The 27,491-nt window shown below is 43.8% G+C and overlaps 1 protein-coding gene across 11 annotated transcripts in view; it reads right to left on the bottom strand.

The window, feature by feature from the left end:
* The window catches only part of Mrtfb (myocardin related transcription factor B), a 159,931-nt gene that overhangs the window by 42,012 nt on the left and 90,428 nt on the right, over positions 1 to 27,491 (bottom strand). For 10 of the 11 annotated variants that reach the window (XM_050125770.1, XM_050125769.1, XM_050125771.1 and 7 more), the window contains 3 exons: positions 4,433 to 4,498; positions 2,475 to 2,530; positions 95 to 170 (listed from right to left, as the gene is read on the bottom strand). In XM_050125770.1, the coding sequence (XP_049981727.1) occupies positions 95 to 170; positions 2,475 to 2,530; positions 4,433 to 4,498 (198 nt within the window). Of the gene's footprint in view, positions 1 to 94; positions 171 to 2,474; positions 2,531 to 4,432; positions 4,499 to 19,636; positions 20,181 to 27,491 lie in introns of those variants that run through there. The other variant, XM_050125778.1, reaches the window with a different exon arrangement.

Here is a 27,491-nt window from a genome sequence, read left to right as displayed (position 1 = left end):
GCTATCCAATTTAAAGGACGTCTGCCCGTGGGGTAAAAGTTACTAAGCTGGGAACAGACGGAAATGGTGGACCTCACGCAGACACAAACCTTACCTTCTAAGATGTGCATCCTGACCAGCTCAGAGCGGTCGGGGCGGCTCCGGATCTTGTGCTTCAGAAAGTTTTCAGTCTTTAAAAAAAATGTTGTTCATGATTTATCGTAGCTTTAGATTTTCTTCAAAAATAAATTAAAAACCCCTTTTTGTTGTGTCTTTGAGAGAGTAACCAGACATTAGTGCTTAGGAGAACTATTATCTAGCATAAGACTTCAATGTAGGCTTCAGTATCGTCCAGGGGTTTGACATGTATTAGTATAAAATAACTACTTTACAGAGCTTTACAGTGAAACTAAGAAAAGCTCAAAATTTTAAGATGAGCTTTAAATAAACATAATATTTAATCCCTTTATATGAAACCAATACTTAGAAAAGTAGAAATTTATTTAGGTACTAAAATTCTTAAAAATAATAACATATTTTATTTGCGTTCTTAGCACATTCTCTAAAACTGCACTCAACACCCAAACAATAGGTCTAGGAGCTTGTTACTGCATTCTGGACAGTGATAAGAAACTCCTATAACACTCTTATTTTCCTACTGCATTAACAGATCCCTTCCCCCGGCAACACAGAAAGAATGGGCACAATGGCACTGAGCACGTATGTGACATGTGCCCACAAAAGAACCACTTTCAAGAACGCAGTTGAGTGTAGCATGTTCTTTATTTAGCTGTGTTCTCAATCCTTCGGCAAATGAACAGTGACACTGATCCACAGGGAAATCAACATGGCTTCCATGTCTTTCTGCAGGGCTAATAAACAGCAGAGGCACTTGCCTAGTCTGTCCGTTAGACTCTGGTTTTGCCCTAGCCTGCTTTCTTATAAAACCAAGGACCAGCAGCCCAGCCTGCCTATATCAGTTATCAGTCAAGAAAATGCCCTAAAGGTTTTTCGGTTTGGTGGGGAAACTTTCTCAATTGATCCCTCTTCTCAGATGATTCTAGCTTATGTCAAGTTAATAAGAAGCCAGTCAGCACAGCCCTGAAAACAAATGAACTAGTTACTTTTATTTGTTTCTTATTTTATGGGTATGTATGGGAGTAATATATGCACATGTGTACATGTGCGAACATGTCCATGTAGAGTGTGTGTGAGGTAATGCATGTACATGTGTGAGCATGTGCATATGGGAGGGTTAAGACATACATGTGTATGTGCATGTAGAGTGTCGGGGGTAAAGCATGTACATGTAGGGGGATAATACATTAATGCATGTGTGAGCATTTGCATACAGAGTGTGGGGGCAATGCATGTATACATGTGTGAGAATGTGCATGAAGAGGACAGAGACTGATGTCAGGTGTCTATTTTCAATTTATCTTCAGTTACTATGGTGGTTTGAAAGAAAATGGCCCCTAAAGGGAATAGCACTTTTATGAGGTGTGGCTTTGTCAGAGTAGGTGTGGCCTTGTTGGAGGAAGTTTGTCACTGTGGGGGTAGGCTTTGAGGTCTTCTTAGCTCTAGCTACTCCCAGTGACATAGTATACTTCCTGCTACTTATGGATCAAGATGTAGGACTCTTAGTTCCTTCTCCAACACCATGTCTGCCTGTACACCAACATGTCCCAGCATGGTGATAATGGACTGAACCTCTGGACTATATGCCACCCCAATTAAATGTTTTCCTTTGTAACAGTTGCCATGGTCGTGGTATCTTTTTACAGCAACAGAAACCCTAGGGTAGTTACTGTTTTGTTTATCTTATGGGTATGTGTGCGGGGACAATGCACGCACATGTGCACACGTGTGAGCATATCCATGTAGAGTATGGGGCATGAGAGCGTGCATGAGAATGTTGGGAAAATGCATGTACATGTGCACACATGTGAGTGTATGCATGTAGAGTATGGGGCATGAGAGCGTGCATGAGAATGTTGGGAAAATGCATGTACATGTGCACACGTGTGAGCACATGCATGTAGAGGACAGAGGCTGATGTCAGGTGAGCTCACCCAGTTGGTAAGCCTTGCTGGTCAGCAAGCACAAAGGATCTTCTTGCTTCAGCCTCCTCAGTGCTGGGATCATTATAGGTGTGAGTTGCCAGGCCTAGGCTTGCTTTATATGGGGGCAGAGTTTAAACTCAGCTCTGTGGCAAACGCTCTACTGACTGAGCCATCTCTTTTGGCAGAGCTGATTTTAAAAGAACAAACTGAGTTATCACCTACTTTCTATACCTCACAGTTTGTGCTATCTACACCGCACTTCTTGTCACCCACTTTCTATACACCTAAAAATCTATCTACCCCAGAGTGCGTGCTATCTACACTGCACTTCTTGGAGAGAATGTGTGCATTCTAAATCAATATATTTAGGAATATTGGCGCCTAGGATACAAATGAGAAATAAAGATTTTTTTAAAAAGTGAAATTACTTACTCTGGCTCGCTCCAAGCTTTTTATCTGCTCATGGAATGCTGCCGGACTCTTCAAAGCTGTTAAGAAGAAAACAAATGGTTTCCACAGCATAAACAGCACCATATCTTAGCTTGCCACTCTAACCCCGGCAATGCACATCTGTGCTGACATTTATTTAAAGTTCCTTTATGAAACCCCTCCAAAATGTGAAGACCTCACTGTTACCCAATGAAATGATGTAGATCACAAAACAGTGGACATTCCAAACAGAGCTGCTGTATAATAACTGGTAAGTGCCAGGCTGGACCAATCCAAGGCCTGGGGACTTCCACGGTCTTTGTTCATAGTGCTCATACAGGCTGCTAGACAAAACCCATGTGGCTCTGGAACTTGAACATAGGGACACACAGCACTCATTTATTCAGAACTCACAACTGCAGGACTCTGTGGTGAAGCACAGTTAAGACTGCTGTTGGTCTCCCAAATAAACTTGCAAGGTGAGTGTGAGCCCCAGCATAAGATGTGTGCAAGTCCCTGAGGTCATATAGCTAAATGCTGGCCAAACTGAGATTTAAATCTTGTATTCTAAATTTAAAGGGTTATGTTCTTTGTATCATGAGGGGATGTGGTATTTGTATTTCAGCCTATCACCTTTGAAGAATCTTGATTTGTGTACATCCAGCACTGTCTTGCAAGAGCAGCACGTGAAAACCATGGGCACAGGCCAGTGAGTGGGAGATAGGACTAGGCTTCCCTGTGAAGGTTGCCTTGAGCATAATCTTCTAGTTTGGTCCTTGGGACACCATAGAGGCTCCCAGGAACCTATCCCTGCCAGCATGGCTGAGGACCAGCTCTCTACACCAGCCTGGGCTGATCTAGCAGCAGTATACCTTAAGCATCATTATCTGACGCTATTGATTAACGGGCTGGGGGAGGACTGTGGTGGTGGAGATGCCTAGCAGATTTTCAAAGCAGCTTTGGGCGACCACAGCTGGACTTAAGATACTTAGATGACTAACAGTAAGTAGTCTATAAAAGCTTCATGGATGACAAAAACTGTTAAACAAACAAAACATTCCTCATCTTCATTAACTGATAAATTATTTCTGGGCTGGAAATGAGTTTGTTTGTTTGCTCTGTAATTTCTAGTGGTTTAAAGCGGGATAAATTAACTTCTAGAGAAGTTAGCTTCTAAACAAAGTCCAGCTATACAATTTCATGGTCTATAGAAAACAACTATTCTTCCCTCTAAACCTCCCAAAGCCGGCGGTTAAAGGTAAAGAAAACAGTTTAGATAAATATTCTAAAATCAACTCTTATGAATTATGAATCTCTTGAAGGAAACAAGTGTACTCAGGCCAGAAAGACCAAACTAACTAGCTGTAAATAGCTTTCTGTCAGTTGCAAATCCAAGATGCATACAATCAGGTAGATCACAGCCCAGCACCACAGAGAATGACCTTGAGTTACTTCAGGTAGAATTCTGAAGGTCATGAGTTAATGGTATCACATTACTCTTACAGGTCTAACCTCAGATGTACCAGCAGAGTTCAAAGTCTGAACAGACATTAAAGCCCACAGATAAGAATGCCACAGAGAGGCTAGAGAGATGGCTCAGAGGTTAAGAGCTGGCTGCTCCTCCAGAGGTTCTGAGTTCAATTCCCAGTAACCACATGGTGGCTCACAACCATCTATAATGAGATCTGGTGCCCTCTTCTGGCCTGCAGGCATACATGCAAGTAGAACACTCACTCATATACCTAAAATACATAAATAAATATTTTGAAAAAGAACTTTACAGTGTCTTAAAGGCATTCTTCATTACTGTAAAAGTCAAGCCCACTTTTAAAAAGATGTACTAAGGGTTCTCCTCCTAGCGGGGCCATGCTGTCACCTGGCTCTCCTCACAGATGAGCCCTCGCGGAAACTACAAAGAGATCAGTCCCCACACACCAGAGACAACAGTGACTAGGTCTTACGTGGCATGATGCCCTGGTCCACTAGCTGTTCTCTTGTCCTCCTTTGTTGCAGCCTCAGCTGGAGCACTGTGGGAAGAAAAGAGTATATTAGCAGCTGTAGCCCCAAGCCCTGCAGTTCCTTTACTAAACACCCACTGTATTATCTAACCAGAAGGAAATCAAATGGGAAGCTGAGTGTGGTAGCCATGTCTGTAACCCCAGCTCTCAAGGTGCTGAGGCAAGAGGGCCACTGCAGATCTGAAGCCAGCCAGGGTGCAAACTGAGTTTCAGATATCCTGAACTACATGTAGGGTGAGGTCTTGTCTTAAGAAAGGAGATAAGAAAAGACATTACTTGGCACTAAGTTGTAAAAAAAAAAATATTTTGTGATTCTGCTTGCTGGTGAATTCTGAATCTACTTAGCAATTCTTTTGTTTAGTTAATAATTTGAATTTATGATGAATGCTAGGCATTTCCTATTTAAATACTTCACACAGTACTCAAGCAAATTGGTAGTTAGCTTATATATAATGACTTGTTCAAAGGAAATCTCATTCGGAGCAACATATGAGATTCCTTGACATTTTTCTATGTTAATAGTAACAATTTACTTTAAGAAAAGACTGGCTAGTTTGGAAGGACTTCTCCACCAGGAAAGAATTGGAAAGAAATAGTTTTAGTGATACCTGAATGAATATAAATTAGGCCAGAGAGAAACTTCTAAGTTATGAATTTTAATAGTCTTTGCATAAACACACAATGGCTCTAGCCCTACAAGCACTGAGAGAGCTATAATCAACTGGTGTCGTTGTTCACCACAGGGTAATTGTAGAATTGTAGAAACAAGGCCCACATCAGGAAATGCAGACATCCAGTTTGTCAAATTATTTTATTCCCTCCCCCGATTTTTCAAGGAGATTCTTTTTACAGCATCTCTAGCTATTCAATTTAGTAAAAAGAACACAGCAAGTAAAACAGAAACTTTTTTCCTAGTTATTTTAAGTTACTTTGCTCTTATTTTTAAATTATGGTTAGGATGACTAGGGGTGTCCATAAACCTTACCAACATGCTAAAACAAAATATGCATGTATCTCTAATGGTGAGGAGAGACACGGTGGACAAAAGGCAGGAGACCCTACGTGCCTCAGGGAGCACAGTCCTACCTTAGGTTGCACAGCTGCCTGAACTGCTCAATGGCTCTTACAAACATCTTCTTATCAATGCTAGATGAGACCCGAACACAGAAATGTGACGGGTTTGTTTTTGAGCCACCAAGTTTTACTGATACTGCATTTAGAGCATAAAAAGTTGATACAAACTGCCACAGAGAGCAAAGCCAAGTAAAAGCAATTAAACAGCGTGCATGCGTCTGACACTAGCATTTCTCAGGGATGGAGAGGCTAAGGTAGAGAGGCTAAGGTGGGTGGTACTTAAGGTGGTCACAGCAGGGAGGATCCCAAGGAATGAATCAGGGTGTCACTCCAGCTCAGAGGGTCCTGTCAGCAGCAAGCAGTGTCTGTTCCTCCTTCCCAGGGATCCTCAAAGAAAGGTCACAGAAGCAATAATGGCCCCTTAAAAAAGTAAACCCCAAACATAACACGTAGTTAGGAGACACTGAACACTACACTTTCTGCATATTGAGATCAAGGCATCAGCAGTTATCCTGTCAGCAAGCTTGTGCTTCACACTGGTAACTTCAGGGACCCACAAGCACAGGACAGTCTTGGGTACAGTATATCTGCTGCCGTGCAGCCAGCACACAGAATGGATGCATGCCATTCCAAAGCATTCCTCAGGCCAACACTCCTTACTGCAAATGCACAGGAGTAGCTCCGCCCTTCAATCTGAGGATAGCAACTTGATGTCTAACAATTCCAATCAAATCTGACCCTATATACTCTGAGTGAAGGCACGACTCCCTGGACTCTCCCAATTTCAAATACTAGTCCCTAGCCTAGGCTATTCATACTACAACATCCTCCTCAGACTTGAGTATTTGTCTGACTCTTCCACAAAATGCAGGAAGGTGACTTTATTTATGATTACTGCTTTAGTGTAAAGGACACAATTAAGAAACAGATCAATGGAAGAGATGCACAGGGAGGGGTCCTCTGCTGGGCTTCCAACCTTCCTCTTATTCCATCTGTGCCTTCCTGGAACTAAAGGTACCCAGAGTCATCAGGGGCGCCCTGCTACCTATCATCTAATGTACTCCAGATGTTCTCATCACTGACAACACTGAGTAGCCTGACAGAGGAACTGAGGACAAGATCAAGGCTCATAGAAGATGCTTACTCACCCCCTCCTCCTGCCACCTAGGAAACTATTTTAGGAGCTGTGTGCCAGGAGGAGCTAGAGGCAGAGAATAGGTAATACATTTCTCATACCACAGAGAAGAGGCACCAACCACCAATTTTAAAAACAAATACCACACACAAGTCCTGTGTTTTTCATCCAGTTTCCTAGATGGCCAAAATAAGCAACCCCTGCACAGCCTAGGTCATTCTGCCTAAAGGGAGCAGATGACTTAACTGATGTTCTCAAAATTCCCTGTCTAAGTTCCCCTAAAGTGAACATGCACAGCACTGCTCTAAGGCCTCTGCTGTATGCACTGCTGGAGGAGGCGGACTTAGAAGCAGTGAGTTATGTCTGTTGGCCGCCTAGCTCCTTTACCCTGTCTATACCCAAAGGAGACAGTAGGGGACACACAATATCTAGTACACAGGCGCAGGTAGACAGGGGCATAGGCCAGTTGTAGTGCTTGGTGGACATTGGCTGTGGAGGGTGGGGAACAGAGACACCTCAGTACACTGCAAATCTTGGTGAATTTGAAAATACTACTATCGAATTGGTTCATATTACACAGACGGGTGAGGAGCAGTGAGATCAGAAGGCACTGGTTATACAGAACCACGCAGCATAGACTGGTGACTTTAGAAAAGAGCTACTCCCTTTAGTACTCTACTCGCCAACTTAGTAGGACGCACAGCACAGAGCACAGGCTGGCAGCTGGGTGCAGCACACTGGGCGGCAGAGGTTGGGCAGAGTGTATTTATTGGTGCTTTTCAGGGAGTGTGAAAGGAATCATGGAGCTTGAAACCTTGACAACAGAAGATGTGACTCTTCTGACCACAGAGCTGTCAATGGCTGTGGCCGAGATGCCTGACCAGGAAGGTCCCCTTCCCCTTCTGGAGTCTACATTAACCAGGGCTGGTCCATCATGTGAAAGACAAATCCAGTAACACTGACTGTTATTCAGCCGCTTGCAGAGCTGCATTCCTAGCTCTCATCCTAGACTGCACACCAGCCCAGCATAACATCCTATTTTCCTGGGAAGGGCTTCATATCTGCACATGTGCCTGAGAGCTGAGACACCAGACTGCACTCATGGGCTCATCACATCAGTCTGCATGCTGCTAGCAAGCCGACCAACATGGCATTCAGTGCCTTCTAGGCCCATCTTGCAAATGGCTGAAGGATAAAGAATATACAGGAAGTGGAATTCTGGTGGGAAAGCACTTCAAAACACACACCAACATATAACTTACATAATACTGTTACAAAATTTTGGCTTTTCACTAACCAGTCTGGATGCTCACCTTCCTAGACCTGGATGGAGGAGGGAGGACCTTGGACTTCCCACAGGGCAGGGAACCCCGACAGCTCTTTGGACTGGAGAGGGAGGGGGAGAGGAGTGGGGGGAGGGAGAAAGGGGGAGGGAAATGGAAGGCTGGGAAGAGGCAGAAATTTTTTTCAATAAAAAATAAAAAAAATTTTGGCTTTTCAAATTAAAATGACCAGTATCGAAATGTTTCCTACATTTGATATGATTAAAGGGATTTTCACGTAGAACAAGGAATAGCATGAGCCGAGCGAGCCAAAGCAAAGCACGGCTTTGGAAGGGGGGGGCACGGGAGGGCTATATATCACAAAAACAGGCAGAAATGACACTTTCTGGGAAAGAGTGAGCTGTAGTCGAAGAGAGGGGTCAGTATATGTTCCGTAACTGTAGGACAAGGGTAAGGCAAACTGCAGGTTCAGGAGGGGTGGAAAGATTTTGAGAACAAAACCCAAACCTGAGCAGTCTAGGAAAGGGCGGTAAGCTGGGACAACAGCAACGCCAGGAATGAAATAATACCCTGGAACTGATGATCCACTTACGGAAGATCAACCAACATATCTCAGTTTCAGCTTTTCCCAAGCAGATGCTGCAGTGATTAAGAGACTGATGTCACAGGACTCTGGAAAAGCACGTGTGGTTTGAGCAGGATGAAGTGAGGCCCACGGAAGCACTGCACATTTGTGTTGTCTTCTGGTTTTGGTCACGATGGGTCAAGTTGGCCTGTGTCTAATCTCTGTCATGTGCTTTAGTCGCCAAATGGGATTTAATCATTGTTTTATCAGTGAGAAGGATAATGAGGAGGTCAGTTGGGAGGTCAGTGAAGGAAGCATAAGTGCTTACTCATAACACAATTGAAAAATATAAAGGAGAAATCATGCCGTACTTAAGTGCTCCAGAAAATAAGGCAGTCACTATGGTTAGCAAGTCTTATTACGAACCTTAAGTTACTTGGTTTCTACCAGCAAAAAAATGCAACAGGACAACACTTAAGAGTCCTTCGAAAGTTCTGTATATTGTACCTTTGTTAAAAACAAGTGTACCCTTGCAATTCTATTCCTGAGTGAAATGCAAAGAGCTCAGGTATACAGACACAAGCGTGTCCACACATGTTCACAGTGGCTATACCCTCAACAGCTTAAGTGCTACAGAGTCTGGACTAGTCTACCCTGAAAATGGAGTACTAAGCAGGTACAGAAAGGATACAGACCAAATGTGGTGAGGGGCTGCAGAGATGGCACAGCAGTTAAGAGCACTTGCTGCTCTCACAGATCTCAGTTTAATTCCCAGCACCCATGTTGTGTGGTTCACAGTTGCTTGTAACTCCAGCTCCTGGGGATCTGACATTTCCTCTGGGATTTTACTCACATATGTGTGTGTATGTGCATACACATGGGGGGTGGGTGGACGCATACTCTTAAAAGTAAATCTGAGTGCAGATGAACCTAGAAAACATGCTATGTGAAAGAAGCCAGACACATTATATGGCACAATATTTCACTTCTAAGAGATATCCAGAACAGGCGATTCTAGAGACAGCATGTAGACCTGGGAGCAGCTGCAGATGGTGTTGGGTGTTCTTTGGACGTGACGAAATTTCTTTGAGCCTACACTGTAGCAATCATTATATAACCTGACGATTGTACAAAACATTACTGAACTGTTTCCTTTAAAATGATTAATTTCATGTTAAGTGAATTTCACCTTAACACATTTTTTTCTTTGTTTCTTTTTTTTCAGACAGGGTTTCTCTGTGTAGTCCTGAGTCCTGGCTGCCCTGGAACTTGCTCTGGTATTCCAGGCTGGCCTTGAACTCACAGAGATCCACCTGCCTCTGCCTCCTGAGTGCTGGGATTAAAGGTGCGCATCACCACACTGGCCAACACTTTTTTTTTGTTTGTAAATAGAGGATCAGTTAGGAACACAAAAGAACTGATTCCTCGGGATCACATCTCCAATTTCCTACCTCCTGGTTTGTCCCCACCCCACCAACACAACCCCATCACTAAAATAGTTGTGTTTCTTATTTACTGTGACACTGACTTCTGTCCCCTCCCCGAGGGCACACAAGACAGAACATGTGACTGGCTTCAGATCCTAAAGAAAGGGAGGTGCTGCCACATTTCAGAAGGAACTGTCGGAGAATTTTCTATGGGGAACTGATTATCCTGGAATAAATGGTTTCATCTCATTGTATGAATCTTACAGTCTGTTTTCCAAAAAAGAAAAAAAAATCAACCATTTTTTGCATTTTATTAATTTACGGTGTGTGTGTGTGTGTGTGTGTGTGTGTGTGTGTGTGTGTGTGTCAGTGTGGAGATCAGAGGAGTAGTGGAAGTCAGCTGCCTTCTACCAAGGGGTCCGTTACCCAAGGAGCCATCTGCAGTCTTGTGCTTATTTCTGAATTGATATTGGTGTTATAGGAATAAAAACGAAAATGTAATGTTGTTGTTGTGAAGGATAAAGGAGACTAAACAGGACAGGCTGCGATCAGAGGTGTGAAGCCCACAGATGTATGGTGGATCCAGATTGTTCTCCTCGCTGCTCACACTGAGTGTGAAATCCACTGTGGAACCTACCAGTCCTCAGATGCTAAAAGGAGCCACCAAAGGTCACGTGGTCTCAACTGTATTTTTAAGATCTAATTTGCTCAAAATAAAATAAGGTTCTTCAAGTAATTTTTAAAATGTAATGCAAAGGGATGAAAACAAAACAAAACAAAACAAAAAACACCAAAACAGAACCCAGTGGCAGCATGCCCTGGAAGGCGTGCTGCTTGTACTGGTTGAGCACACTTGCATCTCCACTTCCTATCTACAAGGAAGGCAACTGCAGGGGGCGCCCCAGACCCAGGGCTCAGCCACGAGCAGGAACAAACAGCATTTGCACCAGAATTTTTATGACACTTTTCTGATTAAAACAGGAGTAACAATATGACATTAACTAAAGTGCTGCACAGATTAGTATCCAAAGAAAGCAATGCCTCCCTCTTCAGTGCTGCAGTGCAGTACCCTCTGCTGCACCCTTACAAGTGCACTGCTGGGGAAGGTGGGAAGTCCCATGGTGCAGCATCTTCTAACAGCACTTAAAGAGCCCACTGCAGCCAAGCGGAAATGCTACTCCAGGTCCTGCTGCTTTCTTGCACTCCTCTGTGGTACCAGGGCAGGAAGACAATGTTTTCATTACACAGCCCTGGAAATTTACGGGAGCTTTGAGAACTCTCTGGTTGGCTGCTACTTCTGTTGTCATGGAAACAGACTGCTAAAAATGGGGCATGTTCCTTTAAACTGAGCCTACCTTCACTCAGATTCTTCACCCCTTTTTGCAGAGTTGGAAGGAATGTTTGCTTGTCCAGCTATGGCCATGTGATTGATACTCTGCTGGTGGTGGAAGGGCAGAGATCACACTAGCCATGGCAGAATTCCAGAAAGACATGCACACTGTCTCACTTGGTGAAAAGGCAGTGGGAAAGCTGACCGCAGCGTCTATGCAGGCTCAGCACTCTAATAGACACCAAACGAGCAGACACAACAACGCACTAGCCTGAGGAGCAAGAGATGATCGGAAAGTTACAACATTTGATTTCCCCCAATCATGAGGCTCTTCATGTGAAGACGTCTTATCTACATGGCTCCAAGGAACAGGATGCTTATTTTTCTTGCTTTGGGGATAATGAAAAGTCAACACTCCTGTGCTATACTAGAAGCACAGTGGAGGTGTCTTATGGTGGGCTCCAGGTAAACCTTCTTTTACCTCTTAGCCTTCTGCAATGCAAAAGTGTGCAGTTGTCTAAAAACTTATAGCACAAACATCTAAGGTGGGTGCTCTAAACAACAACAACAACCAGAAACTAAACAGACAAACAGAAACATTGTTTCTATTCACTTCCCTAGCACAGCCAGTGCAACCCACTCTGGAGAAGCAGCCTCACCTGGGCTTCTCTCATTTGGTGGGTCAGGAATGTGGTGAAATAATCTAGTAGGATTAATGTCCTCAAAAGAAAGATACTACAGAGCAGAAAGCCCTCTGTCTCATATTATGTAGCCATATAAAAGCATGCACTTACATATATATATAGACTCATGTATCTATCCATGTCCATATGTGTGCAATGTTCATCAGAGCATAAAGACAATTGAACACTGTTATGATGTGTGTTATTCTAACAGCACCGCAACGATGCATAATGATCCAGGTAGTAGCTGTACGTGAGTCACCCAGCTGTCCTTTACACAACAGTTCATTACCTTCCTGGTATTACAATGGCAGGGTGTGCACAAGGAGAAAGATTGTTGACTGGTGTTTAGATTGTAAGACGGACTATCGACTGGCAGTGATCTTCCATTAAAACAAATAAGAAAAAGTGCAATTTGCAGCAATGAACAAGGATGCTAAAATCTGTCATGTAGATGCAAAGTGAATTCGCATTACCTAAAAGGAAGGTTCATCACTCGGAAATAGTAGACAGCTAGGAAACTGCCTGCCTCTTTGTTCTTCTGTGTCAGCAGCCTAGAAACCAGTCTGGTTGTGCCCCCAAGTTAAAAGAGAAGCAAAGTGGGGTTGGTTCCCTGTGCTGTCCCACCACTGAGGACTTCTTGCACAGCAGGCCCTACAGGGAGCTTCTCTGTCATCACCCAGCTCCCTTCCCAGGAGAGCCATGAGGTAGACAGAGATACTTATTTTTTCGGAGAAATTAAGTACATATCTATTCTCATATGTAAACTAGTAAGAAACAGAAGCAGAATTAAGGCATTTCCACAAGTAATTGTTTTTTAAAAAAATTTAACTCATTAAAAAATGTTAACCGAATTACATGGCATTGAGCTTTTCTTGTAGCACCAACCTCCCTCAGCAGTGCTGCTGACCACACTGACTGTACGCAAAGGAAGGCTTGCTAATCGGAAGTCCAGCTCTCTAGGCTTCCAGCCTCCAGGGTGTGGAAACAGTGGCTGCTGTGGAAGACACAAACTCTAAGCTGAGCCCTCCTCACCATTCAGCTCCTGCTCAAAACCAACAGCCTTGGAAAGCCACCATTAGGAAATATCTGAAAACCCAAAGCCGTGAACACTATTCTTAGGACTTTTCAATGAGACTGGTGTTCCAGTAACCTGTCACGTTACCATGGTGAGGTGACATCTGCAGGTCCACACATGTACTTTCATGTGACTCACCAAATCACAGAGGGGTGAGTCTGATGGGGTTCTCCTTTTTTAGGTGAAGGGATCAAGGCAACCCCAGAAGCCCGTGCACAAATATCTCTGCTGACCCACCTCAGGAGATGACATCCTGCCCTGCATCAGGATAAACTCAGCTCTTTGCCTGAGACTCTCGAGTCCAGAAGGAGTGGATTTATAAGAATAATGCTGATGGATATTGGACAATGGTGGTCCAAATAAGGGTGGAGAGGGTGGGCTAGACAGGGCCTGGCAGCAGTGTCTGGCATCTGGAGTGAAACTGGAGGAGGGGAGGGAGACTGTGCTGTGGTGGCTTAGACCAGGGCCAACACAGGCCTCCTGGAGAAGTTCTGGAGTCAGGGCAGGCCCTAGACACTGTGGGATTGGGTTTACTCCCCTATAGGGAATAAATCTATATATAGCAGACTGCTACCAGAGGCACTGAGCAGTGTGCACAGCTGAACAGGTCCCGTACTTCACCATGATGGCTCTTGCTAGCAGGGGTGCAGGACTGTTGGAAGGGGAGTGAGGTCAACTCTTCCACATGAGCAGATCCCTTGGGAGGCTGGGCCACAGTGCTGTGATGCTGTGCCCGAGAGAATGCATTTCTGAGAAAGGACAGACAGACTTGGTGACTCACTCTCATGGCTACTCTTGGTGTGAGTACTGGTTGAAGAGAGGTGATGTGCATTGAGATGGGAAAGCCTGAAGGAATATGTGTGGTGTAAGAAATAAGATGCCTGGGAAGAACATTGAGATAGGTGACCATAAGTATCTGAAAGGGGGCTGGCTCCACAGGCTGGACTAACTGGCTCACTTGGACCAAAGCACATGTAGTTTCCTTCTGGTGTCTTTGTGTGTGTGTGTGTGTGTGTGTGTGTGTGTGTATGTGTGTGTATTTACATGTGTTTGGACTTTTATATTGTCATCTTAGCTTCCCAATTTTCAGCCTATATAAGCTTTTAGAAGGCCATGGCTATGGAGGGTTACAACATCTACCACAGTCCTGTGTAGACTTCCTTTTTGTTAAATGACATAATTTTCAGCTGGCTGGTGGTGATGCACACCTTTAATCCCAGCACTTAGGAGGAAGAGGAAAAGGCAGACAGATCTCTATGAGTTCGAGGCCAGCCTGGTCTACAAAGTGAGTTCCAAGACAGCTACGGCTACACAGAGGAACCCTGTCTCAAAAACCCAAAACGAAAATCAAAAACCATGATTTTCAATAAAAATCAGACTATATGGCTTCATCTCAAAAGCAGCATACACCCATTTGAAAATAGTGAATCATGCCTGAGAAAGGGACTTTTCTTCATTCACATGCTAAGTCACTTGAATATGAAACTGCATCTTTTCAAATTTACTTATTACACATTAATTTAATAATAACTCGCATGTATGGTACTTTCAGTTGGTAGAATGAAGACAGAAAACAAGTGAAAATTCCCAGAGAAATCAAAACAGGTACTGTAAAATTCATGTCCTTGAGCTACACAATGGAGCATATTCAAGTGACTTATCATATTTGTCTTGTCTAAACTGGCCATTTACTTGCCTGTGTCTCTCACTAGGGCTCAAGATCCTTAGCAATCCATTATGTATCCCGGCTTAAGCGAAAGACTACCAGCTGAAGCAGAGCAGAAGAGGGCCAGTGAGAGAAAGTGCTGATAGTACTTCTGTCTGGAACAGGAATGAACATGGGATCATGCCCCGCCTTGGTGATCTGTGTTTGCCCTCACACCCCCTGCAGTGCCTTTCCGACACTGGGTTTACTGAGTCCGCATGACTGACTGATTTATATCCACTGTTTGTTTAAAGTAGGGTGGGTGGGTACAATACTCCTGAAATACAGTTGCGGGGCTGGGGCTAGAGCTCAGCCCCAGAACGCTTGTCTGGCATGGACAGGTCCATACTGCACAGAAAGAGGAAGAAACGTCTGTGGAGTGATACCATTTCTGTGGGGTGCAGGACTTGAGGTTAAGTACAAACAGGATAGATGACTGTGTCCCCAAGAACCATTAAGATCATGATGTCGGGACAGATGTTCAACACAGTGGTCTCTGGTGAAATGTCAGTGACTCCAGGAAGTTACTGGGGGTGTGCAGAGGAGGACCAAGTATTTTCAGAGCCTCACTGAGTCCAGGCTCGTGGATCCTCCTGCTTCAGTGCCCCGAGTGCTAGGACTTTAGGACTGGTGTGATTAACTTTCTCTAGGGAAGGAATCAGGGAGTACATGTTAAGAGGCTTTGGCCTGCAAAGCTGAAGAACAGAAGGCCCAGGTCGCGCTGTCTGGGCAGACTTGCTGTTGACTGTGTCCTAAGGCAGTGCTTTAAAAAATTTTTTTAATTAACCCTCTGCCCCATTTTTGAGAAGGTTTCCATGCTGTCCAGGTTGGTCCTTCTGCCTCAGACTGGGGGCGGCTGGGACTGCAAGTGTAAGCTGCTGGACTGGCTGACAGATAAACACCGGCAGGATTTCATGACTTCATTTCTGCCACAAGAAAAGCTAAGTGCTTTTGCAAAGTTATTTATCTTGCGTATTTTCTCATTCTGGGTTGGATTCCCTAGAATATCTCAGACAAATATTCTTTCTTTCCTTAAGCAAATCTAATGTTCCAGCATGGCATCGCCTGTTCCCTCGGCAAACTGCCACAAACTCACACTTCACCTAGCAGTTCCCTCAGCTTGGAAACCCCTCCTCACCTCAGTACCAAAGGGTGAGACCAGTGAAAGGGCCCAGACACTGGAACGCCGTCAAAGGAGAGCTGCCTTGGGATACGTCAGTTCCTGGCTGGGTCTGCTGAGTGAGATGCAGAGGGGTCATGAAGGTACTTTCAGCCAAATACACAATCCAGCTTTCTTTCTTGGGCATTTTATCTCCAACAGCAAAGAGTTCTTCATCTCAAATTCTACTTTTCCCTTTTTACTACAAGTACTACCACTTTGCCTTTGATGAATACAGTCTATCATTCATTTCAATGGCAACTCAGTAAGAGGCTTATCTGAATTAAATAAAGAACCTCAGCTTATTGGCTATTCCTGGAAATTCCTATGAACACTTCTTTTGTTGTCATGCTGCAGAACTCGGTAAATTTAAGTTCATGTGTTCTGAGCATAATTAGAAAACATTCAAGATGAGGTAGATGGTAAGATTCTCCACTGTTTTCACAGAGGGAACGGGTATAAGGGAATGCTTTATTTTGACTCTGTTCAGGGAATTCATGACGATTGCTGCTCAGAGCAGAAAGGAGCAAAATTCTCCAGGTACACACCCTGACTGGGACTTACCAAAATGTTCCCACAACAGTAAGCATTAGCAGAGTGTGGTGCTATCTTCTGCTGTTCAACTGGTTCCCTGGTATCTATAGCAACTACCAATGGGGAACTTTTCCCTTGGCCTGGGGGCGTGATTCACTGGTAGAACACTTACTAACCATGTATCCCCTGGATGAGATGGAGGTACAGCTTTAACTGTTCCACACGATACTAAACTTGTTGATGTATTGCAAAAAATTCTATAAAGTTGTATGTGCGTGCGTATGCGTGTGTGTGTGTGTGTGCGCGTGTGTGCGTGCATACATGTGTGTGATGGCATGAGTATAGAGGTCAGAAGACAGCTTGTGGGAGTCAGTTCTCTTCCACTACATGGGTCCCAGGGATTGAACTCATGTAGTCAGTCTCAGAGGCAAACACTTTTACCCACTGAACCATCTTGCTTTCCCAATACAAACAAACAAAAATCCTTATATCCTTGATTATTTCCTTACAAAATCTGAACCCCACCCCCAGTAGCCCAATATTAATTTCAGCCAATTAGCACTGTCAACAGTTTGGAAAAGACTTCTAGCCCTTACAGTAGACACAAGTCCACAATACCAGAAGGACCAGGCTGGTGTCCCTGTCACTAGAATCAGATGAGCCATTCATTGCCTAGAAACTTATGATCTGATAATGGAGGTGTGTAAAGAGTTTATAGGTTGGGTCTTCAAAGACACAAATGCAACCTTCTTAATAATGAGTAGAAAAATCCAACAGTGTTGAAGTGAAAATCATAACTACCTTCAATAAGTGCAAAGATAAACTATTAGGTATTATTAATAATCATTTATAGATTCACCTCTTTTGCCAAAACAGCAAGGAATCCACTTAGATTTGAAGCATTTTCAGAAGTCAGTCTTAGACATTCAGTAACTCTCTCAAGAAGCACTGCAACTGATGCACAGGAGGACAGTACCTGGCTCCACAGCCGTCACCTTATTATGCACCCATAGCTGGTACTGGGGCTCACTGACTTTCAGGGTTCAGTTCTTCATAGGAACAAGTTATTTTCATATTTGGAGTTTTCCAAAAAAATCATTTTTCTGTTCTGACTAAATTCAGGTCTGAGGAAGCAGATTACCCTTGATTTGATATTTGGCTGTATCACTTTACTCTCATCCCCTACTATTGAAAATCAGTGGGAAAACATGATCCGATAAGTAAGCATGTCAAAACCCTATTCCATGCAATTCCTTTCACTATCAGTCATTTCTGTGGACTCTCCTGAAACACGAGGTTCTCTCCTCTACCTCTTTATGAGGTACATTTCTGAAAACACAGGCCACTTCTTTATGAGAAAAAAATATGTTGGCTCTTAAACTTTAAGTTTTGCATAGAACCAAAGGGTTTACAGTGGATGAGAGTGAGCATGGCACCGACACTGCCTCAGTCTCCTGTGTACATGCAAGGACGTGGAGACTGCTCCTCTTTGTTGCACAGAGCAGTGAACACACCCAGGGTCACAAAAGTGATGCTGTACTGGGCGCGAACCTAAAGACCTGTCACCCCACACACCATCTCTGCTCTTCCAATGCTGCAGCACTGTTTACTGCATTGCATAACCCCCAGAATTGCCATGGAGATTTTAATTATGTAATCAATCAGTCACGATTCTTCTACCATGTACACACGTGCATAGGCATCTATGTATGTATGGTGCTGGGAACTGAACCTGCGACTTTCCTATACTAGGCACATGCCCATACCTGCAGTCCCCTTCCTCGTGTTTTTGATCCTTGCGTCCTAAGCCCCTTAAGCCACATTCAACAATTCTGATATCTTTTTATTTCTCCAATTCGCCTGATCTTACAAGCACACAAAATGTTTTTTAAATAGATGACATTAAAAGAAAATGACACTTAAATGTCTTAAATGATGCAAAGCGAATTCTTAAACTGTTTATCAATGCATGCTTTAAAACTTTAAGCCTTCCACCCCCCTCCATGAGTCTCCATGTGTCCTAAAAACTCACTTGGCACTGGTGTCTTAACATTCTGCAGTAGCACATGTCATATGTAAGCAGAACGCACCTATTGTTCAGTTCTTAGCAACAGTTACTGATATTTACTTCACTGTATATTATCTGTTGTGACCTAGATGTTTGTTCTACACAATGCCACAGGCAGTTCAACTCCCAAGTCCCATCACCACATTTTCACCCTTAGCCATCTGAGAGAAAAGGGTGGAAGCAGCACCCCGTGCTCCTCAGGGCAATGAGGTCTCTCACAGACTGGCTCTCTGTAGGAGGAACAGAAACTGGAGAGAACAGGAGGGGTCTGCAGACAGAACTGAGAGCAAGGAGAACGGAAAGCCTCCCAGACAGGACCAGAAAACCCGTTTTAAAGCTGAGTGGGCATTAGGATGAGCAGCACTGAGGTCTTGGATGGAGGAAAAGCTGTTCTTTTCGGACCCTGGCTTCCTCTCCATAGCCCTCCTGTGCTCTCAGCCCTAAGAGAAGAGTGCTGCAAACAGGAGCAGCACTTCCCAGACCCCTAGCCATCTCCTTGATCAGTGCAGCGCTCACTGCCGATGAGAACCAACAGTAGCATGCTCAAGCTTATTTGTTTGCTTAAAAAAAAAAATCAAACTAGGCAAAGCGCTTTTTAAGGCAAAATGCTTATAATGCACACACAGTTGACTCATCATTTCAGGACTCAAGTAAGAAAGAGCCAGCTACCTTTCTGTTGCTAAACAACAGAAAGTCAACATGCTAATCAGTAACAATGAATTTTCTTGGAATTAGGTGATTGTAAACACAAAGCAATGTTCTGATTAATAATGAAAAGGAAATGGCCTCTCGCAAAACCATAGGGATTTTTGCGGGGGGGGGGGGGAACCTCCAAACTGGGGAAAATGAACAAACAAATCAAGACAAATTTAACTGAAACAGATTCCTAATGCCCATTGCAAACCACTCGAATCGCTGTCTGTCAGCACTCGCTCTCTGAAGGCAGCTGTCACCACACAGAACTTGGACAGTGCAAGGGTCACAGTGAACAGACAACAGACACACGGATGGTAAGCAGACAGACGTGGTAGGCAGACCGGCATGCCAGCTGCCAAGGTGACAGGAATACGAGCATGGCCGTCCTGCGTGTCCAGAGACAGACTGACCTTCCTTGAGACTCTTCTGGTTGGTCCCCTCAAGGCATTCCTTTTCTTTGAAAGGCTCGAAATCCTCAGCAGTTAGAATCTCTGGGAAGCCCTGTTGCTGCTTCTTGGAGCTATCGATCATGGTGAGAGGCTTCCGGAGACAAGCAGCATCCAGTGGGAGAGAAGCTCGCTTTTCAGGAAGCAGAAAGCACACAATACTCTGGTCCTGCTCCCTCCTCACAGTACACTAACCACGGGGCAATCAGGTCTCTAAGTGGCAGAAGGCAGCCATTCTCCTAGAGTTCCCAGCTTGACCTGCAGACACACTCTAGCGGGTGGGAGCCCTTAACTCTCTTCCACATTGGGAGGAGGCAGAGCCTGCGAGGCACGACTCTTAAGATCCCACCCCCTTTCCCAGCCATCCTCTTTCCCTTTGCCATTCCAGCTTCCCCCACGCTCCGCTCCGTGCTTGATCTGCAGCTAGATGGTCCCAATCATCTGATGAGCACTGAGTCAAACAGTTAAAAATAAAACCTCTAGCTGTTATAGAGAAACCTCTGCTGCTAGCAGGAAGATGGAACGCTGCCTACAGTCTCTTGCAGGCTCTCTAAGCAAAGCCTCACACTTTAAACGGGCCAGACAAACACGTGTGTTACTCACGACATTCTCTAGCTACACAACCAAGCGGCAAGGGCATTCAAAGAAAGCCGACGTCACACCGAATAAACATGCTACCAGCACATCACTCCCATGCTCCTTTGTGGGAGCCCTTTGCTGTACAGGGCTATCCCTGGCAGAGAGAGAGTCAAGGCTTTGCGCCAGGAAGGCACTGCAAACACAGTTGCTTCCCTGGCCATTGAGAGCCCGGCAGAGCAGCAGTTTGCCTTTGTGCCGCTAGTGGGCATAGAGAGCTAAAATCACCAGTTGTTTTTTTTTTTTTTTTTTTTTTTTCTTTTTAAAGGAGAATAGTCCTCCCAAGTACAAAGCAATGCCACCGATATCGTAGACTTCCTAACAGATTCAACCAGTGAAGGGCTGGAGTTTCATTTCACAACAGGAACACCTTCCCTGCAAGGCACAGGCTGTTGCCAATACATGCAAGGGGCATTCTGGCAGGAAATGTCTACAACGGAAACTCCTGCAATGTGGAAACATCTGCTTCCATACACACCAAATACACACAAGCAGACCCGATACTCTCATTTTAAGAGTTCAAACCATGTGCCATCAAATGACGGGCAGTGGCCCATGGAGCTGAGTCCATAAGGAATCTATTGCCTGAGTTTTTAACGTGTGCACAGTCAAGGGAAGGGCTAAGCTGGAAGAAACCATGAGAAAATGGCTGGCAACCCTGTCCCAATTGATGAGGCAACACTAATGGAAGATATATATATGCCTCTAAAGGAAGCACATTCCTAAGAGAAAACACAGATATATTTTAGTTACACACGCAGCATGGCCCTTTGTGGACTGAAGAAAGGTTTACATCTTGCGCCCAGAAGCGTCTCTTCCTGCTTACACAGAGGGTCTGGAGGAAGCACCCTATCCTCTGCCCCAGGTTCCAAGGCTAGCATGCACTCGGTGCACACTGTCATGCAGAGATTGCCATCTGCGCTTCTCCCCATCTCTGGAGGACAGGATTACACAACATGACATGCTTTTTGCCAACTGAGACTCCTTGTGCAGTAACAGAAGCCGCCCAGGGCAGTCTAAAAACCTCAGCACACATGGAGGCGTCTATCACACGCGCACAGCCCTCAAGCAAATCTTCTGCTACTGTCCTGTCCCTGGACCCATTTTCCAGATAAAATATTCCTGTCCTTCCAAATGAGTAACAAGGAGTTACTGCTGTTTAGTTGGGCTTACTGGTGTTTTGTACATATGATTACATGCTACCCCAGGAGTTCAGCTGACCTCTACGGTGACAGGAATGCCACAGAAATTGACGGATCAAGGCCAGGCTCATAAGCAGGCTTGGAACTGAACCAAACTTGCAGTTATCCAAAGCCAAAGGTCTTTCTACCGTACTGCACTGCCTCTTTTCTTCTAGAATAGTCCCTAGTTCTAGGCCTTAGCTAGAGACAGCTTTAAAAGCAGAACTCCTCCTCCCTCTCTGCTCTTGGTGAGAGATCACAATACACTGGTTTATAAAAGCATTTTAACTTTTTATGGAGCAGCACCACTTTATTTAGTGCCCACTATGTGCCAAGTCTAAGTGATTTATTTGTTTCCTTATTTATCAATCAGTTAGCCCATTGGTATTCTTATGAATTCAATATTACCAACCCAATTTACAGAGGAGAAAACTGAGGCCTAGGAAGACCAAACACTTCGTTAAAGACAGCCTATCTCACAAGCAGAAGTCAAGACTCCCATATAATAAGCTCGGCTCTAGGGCTTACATTTTATAGTACTTTGCACAAAGAACATTGAAGACAACGGCCAGGCATGTGCTTTCCTAGGGGGCTGCGCAAATGTTTTCAGTCTGTAGGTTCAAAACTGAGCATATTTCAAGCTGTGTTCACCACTTTAAAATGTAAAACACTGTAAAAGGCTCTGAAGGACCCTCTGCAGCCACAGTGTCTATGTGCAAGTATCAACACTCCAACACCCCGACAATGTCCACTGCAGGGTTATGCTAATGTCTCAGAAAACAATTTTTCTAGTAATGGGTGCAATCTAAAAATTTTGTTTTGCTATTTCTCAAAACATTTGAAATAGTTTCAAATTCACAGAGCACTTCCCCAAACTCTCTGTGATAATTTCTGATACAATACCTCATTAAGAATGCTGGTGTGCAAGTTCCTAGGGGTCAGAGATGGCTCAGAGCTTGAGAACATTGGCTGCTCTTCCAGAGGTCCTGAGTTCAATTCCCAGCACCCACATGGTGGCTCACAACCATCTATAATGAGATCTGGTGCTCTTCTGGCGTGCAGACACACTCAGACAGAACATTGTACGCATAATAAAGAAAAGAAAAGCATGCTGGTGTGTATGTTCCTAGACATAATACACCTTCTGACTGAACCACAGCATAAGGACCAGTACTGAGAGATCAAGGCTGATCAATCCACAAACCCCATCCAAGTTCAAAACTGTCCAGATAGCAAAGGGTCCAAAGCAGGGCCCCACGTGACTCAGTCTGGAGCAGTCCCTTTTCTTTGGCTTTTCTCTGGCTGAATTGTAAGGGCCGCAGGTACTCACAGAAGAGCCTGAGGTTTGGGTTTGGGTGCTGTGTCACTGAGATAAGACTGGGCAATGCAGTGTGACAAGGAAGATCATTCTATCTGTACTCACAGTGTATGTCCTGATAACTGATTTTAAACAAAACATACTCTTAAGTCCTAAGTGCATTTGGCACTGCCCCAGTCTGCAGGGCACCACAGTGGCACAGCACCATGGCGTGTCATCACTCCTGGTAATCCTGGGCTGACTGCAAGTGGCAGTGCTCGGCCGCTGCCTAACTCTGCACAAGAGAACTGGACCACGTATCTCAGGAAAAGACAAAAATTCAAAGAGTGCTTTCTACTCTCTATGTGTTGCTCTTACACCGTGTACATCTGCAAACTCATACGTAGAATCATAAATTGGTGACCGTCTATATTAGAGGTATATCCAGCAGTAAGAAAATGAACAGGAAGCATATATTACCATTTATAACGTCTCATGGCTTCCTGCTTTGTTCCAGAGGCTGTGACTGTCATCTGTTTGGTAATAGGACTGTCTCTATTTGACCAGGACTTCTAGTTTGGGATTGTCCTCTGGCAAGTTTCAGGTCCACCTTGTCCTTCTGTCCCCTTTAGGAACTAGGGTCTGAATGTTTGGTGTGGTCACTCTTCCAGGACTTCTCTGTGCACAGAGCTAGGATGTGCTGTATGTGTTTATATGTAACACACACACATTCACATCTCTCTATATTAAGAGATATCAAATACATCTATATTCAGATATATATCTATATCTATCTACATATCTATCTATATATCTGTATTTATTTATAAACAGTGAAGAACACAAATTCACCCCAACATTTCTAATGTCCAGCCCAACACCTAAAGTTCATGCTTGTTTTCTCATTTCTACATTCACAAACCTCTTTTCCTTCTGCCCTCCAGAGTCGGTACAAGCCATCCCTACCCACAGTCAGTGCTGTAGCTTTGCCCTGCACAGGGGATATCTCAACCTGATTCACTACCCAGTGTCTCAGGGCAGCTACCTTGCTAGGACCTCACACCAGTCTTTGGATTGAACAGAGAGGAGAAAGAGCCTTGCTTTATTTTAGCAGGAAAGTCCGCACTGTCACAGGAACTGCTCTGGAAAGGATTTGCTCTTCTTCCTGCCTCATGCGCTATACACTTTCAATTGTCAATTGGTGCTACTGTCACAGGAACATTTAACTTCAAATGATATGCTATGTGATTAAAGTTACTTCTATTTAAGAAAATTTTGTCTTATCAGTGTTTGTGTGTATGTATGCTCAAAAGAGCACTTTAGCCCTAAAAGAGGCTGCCATAAATCAAGTCAATTTCCCCAGCACCAAGTACAGATATTTAATAAGCATGAGAAAAAACTGTGTGGCTTAGAGTAGCAGCATTTCAAGAAAGGCTTCAGGAATCAAATACAAACAAACATGGCCCAAGGGACCCACACCAAAACCTGGCAGAACCAATGGAGGCCCACAGAACTACTGATAAAAAGATTCCTGCTGGGATGACACCATACCCAGAGAGAACGGGATATTCTACAGATGCAAACCCTTTGGATTCTGATGGGAGATGGAGAGGCCTTGGCTTTTTGCTCTCTGGAGAAGGGTGAACTCAATGGCTTCCTGCACACTGGACACACTTACAGAATCCAATGCAGGATACACTTTCAATTTTCTTCTGAGGGAACCATGTTTCTACAACAACAAATTTTCGGTCCTTATTTTCTTCCCTTTTAACACAACAAACACTACTCTGAAATATGAAACCACAAGGCCATTACTAAATAGATAGGGTAATGTCCAATGGTGAGTTTGAATTTTTTTTAAGGAAATTAAAATTAAAATAGTGCTATCATTGAAATATAATCTTAAAGTCTTTATCCTTATCATTTAAATGATACATTTTTGTCTTAGATAGTGGTGCATTCCTGTAATCCCAGCACTTGGAAAACTCAAACAGGAGGAGAGCAATGAGTTTCAGTCCGGCCTGGGCTGCAAAGTGAGACCTATTCTAAAAACAAAAACAAAACCTCTCTCCAGAGTGGTGGAGCAGGGTGAAGAATAGCGCATGGCCAAGGAATCCTCCACAATTCACTCTCAGCTTTATCTCTTTCATTACAGGGCTTTGCTCCATGGCAACATTGACTCGTGAATGTCTAATGTCATGTTAAATCTCGCTTCAAGTCGTCGTATGGTAATCAAGAGACGACAGAACACTCACGAATGCTCAAAGAAGCCATTCAAATCCTTTCCTTGTTTCTAAGCTTTGCAGCTACATAACAGTAAGTGGAAGATTCATAACTAGGAGCTCTCCTTGGATTTTCTTCCACCAGACCTCTTGAGTTCTCAGAAGACACCACAGCCATAAAGAGATGGGAGAATGAAATGACTCAGGTTTGAAAGGTCATACAAGATGTAAGAGATGACAGGAAGGTGAAGAGGACCAAATTCCAGCAAAGATGGGATGGCCAGTTATAACATTATGATCAGTGATGCTGAGTGGCTGCCGGAATAGTAAGGAAGTCTTTCAGTGGAGTTACCCTCTTCATCCCAATGTCCCATGTCACAGTTGTTCTTTCCTAGTCATGTTTCAGGAATATGTAACATCACCAGGTTATGTAATATGAAAACAAACATGCACCTTGGACATACGCGTAAAGTGTAGTGTTTGTACTCGGACCGCATGCATTTTCACGCATAAAGAAGTCTTTTTTTAAATCTAATTTATTTTTAATTGTGTGTGTGTGTTTGTGTGTATACATATGTGTGTACTCAGGTACCCAAAGAGGTCAGAAGAGGGCACTGGATCCCTTGGATCTGGAATTCCAGACTGAGTGCTGATTGTTAAACCTGGGAGGGTCCCCTGCAAAAGCAGCCAGTGCTCTTAACCACTGAGGCATCATTGCAGTCCTTTCATAAAAAATTTAAATTGTGTTTTCATTTCTCAAACCTAGAAAAAAATTCTCTGTAGTGACATGGACAGCTATTTTGTAACCAAATAGGGGCAAATAGTAAAGAAATTTAATGACAGTCACACCTATAGAAAGCAAAGTGACAGTCCCATCTGAGCTGGCACGGCAGGAAGCTTCAATGTAGGTCAGTTAGTACAACCTTATCCTCATTCATGCTGTAGGTTTAAAAATCAGCATGAAGGAGCTTCTGTTTTGTATCCATATAAGTGACACAAAACACAAGTTCACCTGTCATTCACGGTTACACATAACTCAGGAATATTACACCAGTAAGAATAAAATCAAGATCTATGTGTCACTTCAGCTTGGGAGCAGTGTACCATATGACTCTGGAGAGAGTGGTTTATAAGCCAAGGCATGGTCTGTGCAGTGCCATCCTAGTGAGTCACATAGGAGTCAAAGGTAGAGATAGAAGGTGAAGCTGAAGAGCCCGAGGAGCCAACAATGCCATCCCAACTCCAGAGAGAGCCATGGTGGCCCCCACAGGAGTGCCTTCTCTTGTCCATGCTATTTGGAATCAGCAACACTGGGTCTCAGCACCTCACTGCCCTCAAGATCACACTGCACTAGTACCCCTCATCTTTCTAGCGAGAAACTGGGGGCCCTCAATCTTTAGAGAGGCACTCTACTTCTTGATATCCAAAGCCTCCCTCGTAGGACAAATTCTGCCAGGAAAAATCCAGGGTCTCCTGCCTCCTTACATAATCTGATTGCTAACTCACTATACTTCTGACCTAAGCTCCTCTGTGCCCCCCTGAACACTGATTGTAATCTTTGAATAAATGTTTACAGTAATTTCTTTTGCATAAGGTATGGTTATATAAAAGGTATACACTTACCTTATTAAAACAAAATTTGTTTTATTTTTAATTGTATGTATGTGTATGCATCTGTATATGTATACTAGAGTGCAATGCATGTGATAACCAGCAGGGTCATCCAATCTGCTGGATCAGCAGTTATAGGAGATAAACTGCTTGACATGGGTTTTGAAAACTCAACTAGTATCCTCTGCAAGAACCATCTCTTCAACCCCCTACACTTAACTTTTGAAGAAAAGTTTCTTAAAAGAACTTTATTGGTCAACTCAAAAAAATCAGTTGCCTTCCTATACACGAAGGATAAAGAAACAGAGAGGGAAATCAGAGAAGCATCACCTTTCATGACAGCCACAAAGAGCATAAAATATCTTGGGGTAACCCTGACCAAGGAAGTGAAAGATCTATTTGACAAGAACTTTAAGACTTTGAAGAAAGAAATAGAAGAGGATACCAGAAAATGGAAGGATCTCCCTTGCTCTTGGATTGGGAGGATCAACATAGTAAAAATGGCAATTCTGCCAAGAGCAATATATAGATTCAATGCAATCCCCATCAAAATGCCATCAAAATTCTTCACAGATCTGGAGAAGACAATAATCAACTTTATGTGGAAAAACAAAAAACCCAGGATAGCCAAAACAATCTTATACAATAAAGGAACGTCTGGAGGCATTACCATCCCTGACTTCAAACACTATTACAGAGCTACAGTATTAAAAACAGCTTGGTATTGGCATAAAAACAGAGAAGTCGACCAATGGAACCGTATAGAAGACCCTGACTTTAATCCACAAACCTATGAGCACCTGATTTTCGATAAAGGAGCTAAAAGTATACAGTGGAAAAAAGAGAGCATCTTCAACAAATTGTGCTGGCAA

Source organism: Alexandromys fortis, unplaced genomic scaffold, assembly GCF_014885135.2.
Source record: "Alexandromys fortis isolate MF-2015 unplaced genomic scaffold, M_Fortis_MF-2015_v1.1 scaffold_238, whole genome shotgun sequence".
In the NCBI taxonomy this organism is placed as follows: domain Eukaryota; kingdom Metazoa; phylum Chordata; class Mammalia; order Rodentia; family Cricetidae; genus Alexandromys; species Alexandromys fortis.
The sequence above is the reverse complement of the archived record's forward strand: the minus strand, read 5'-3'. Positions and strand labels throughout refer to the sequence as shown.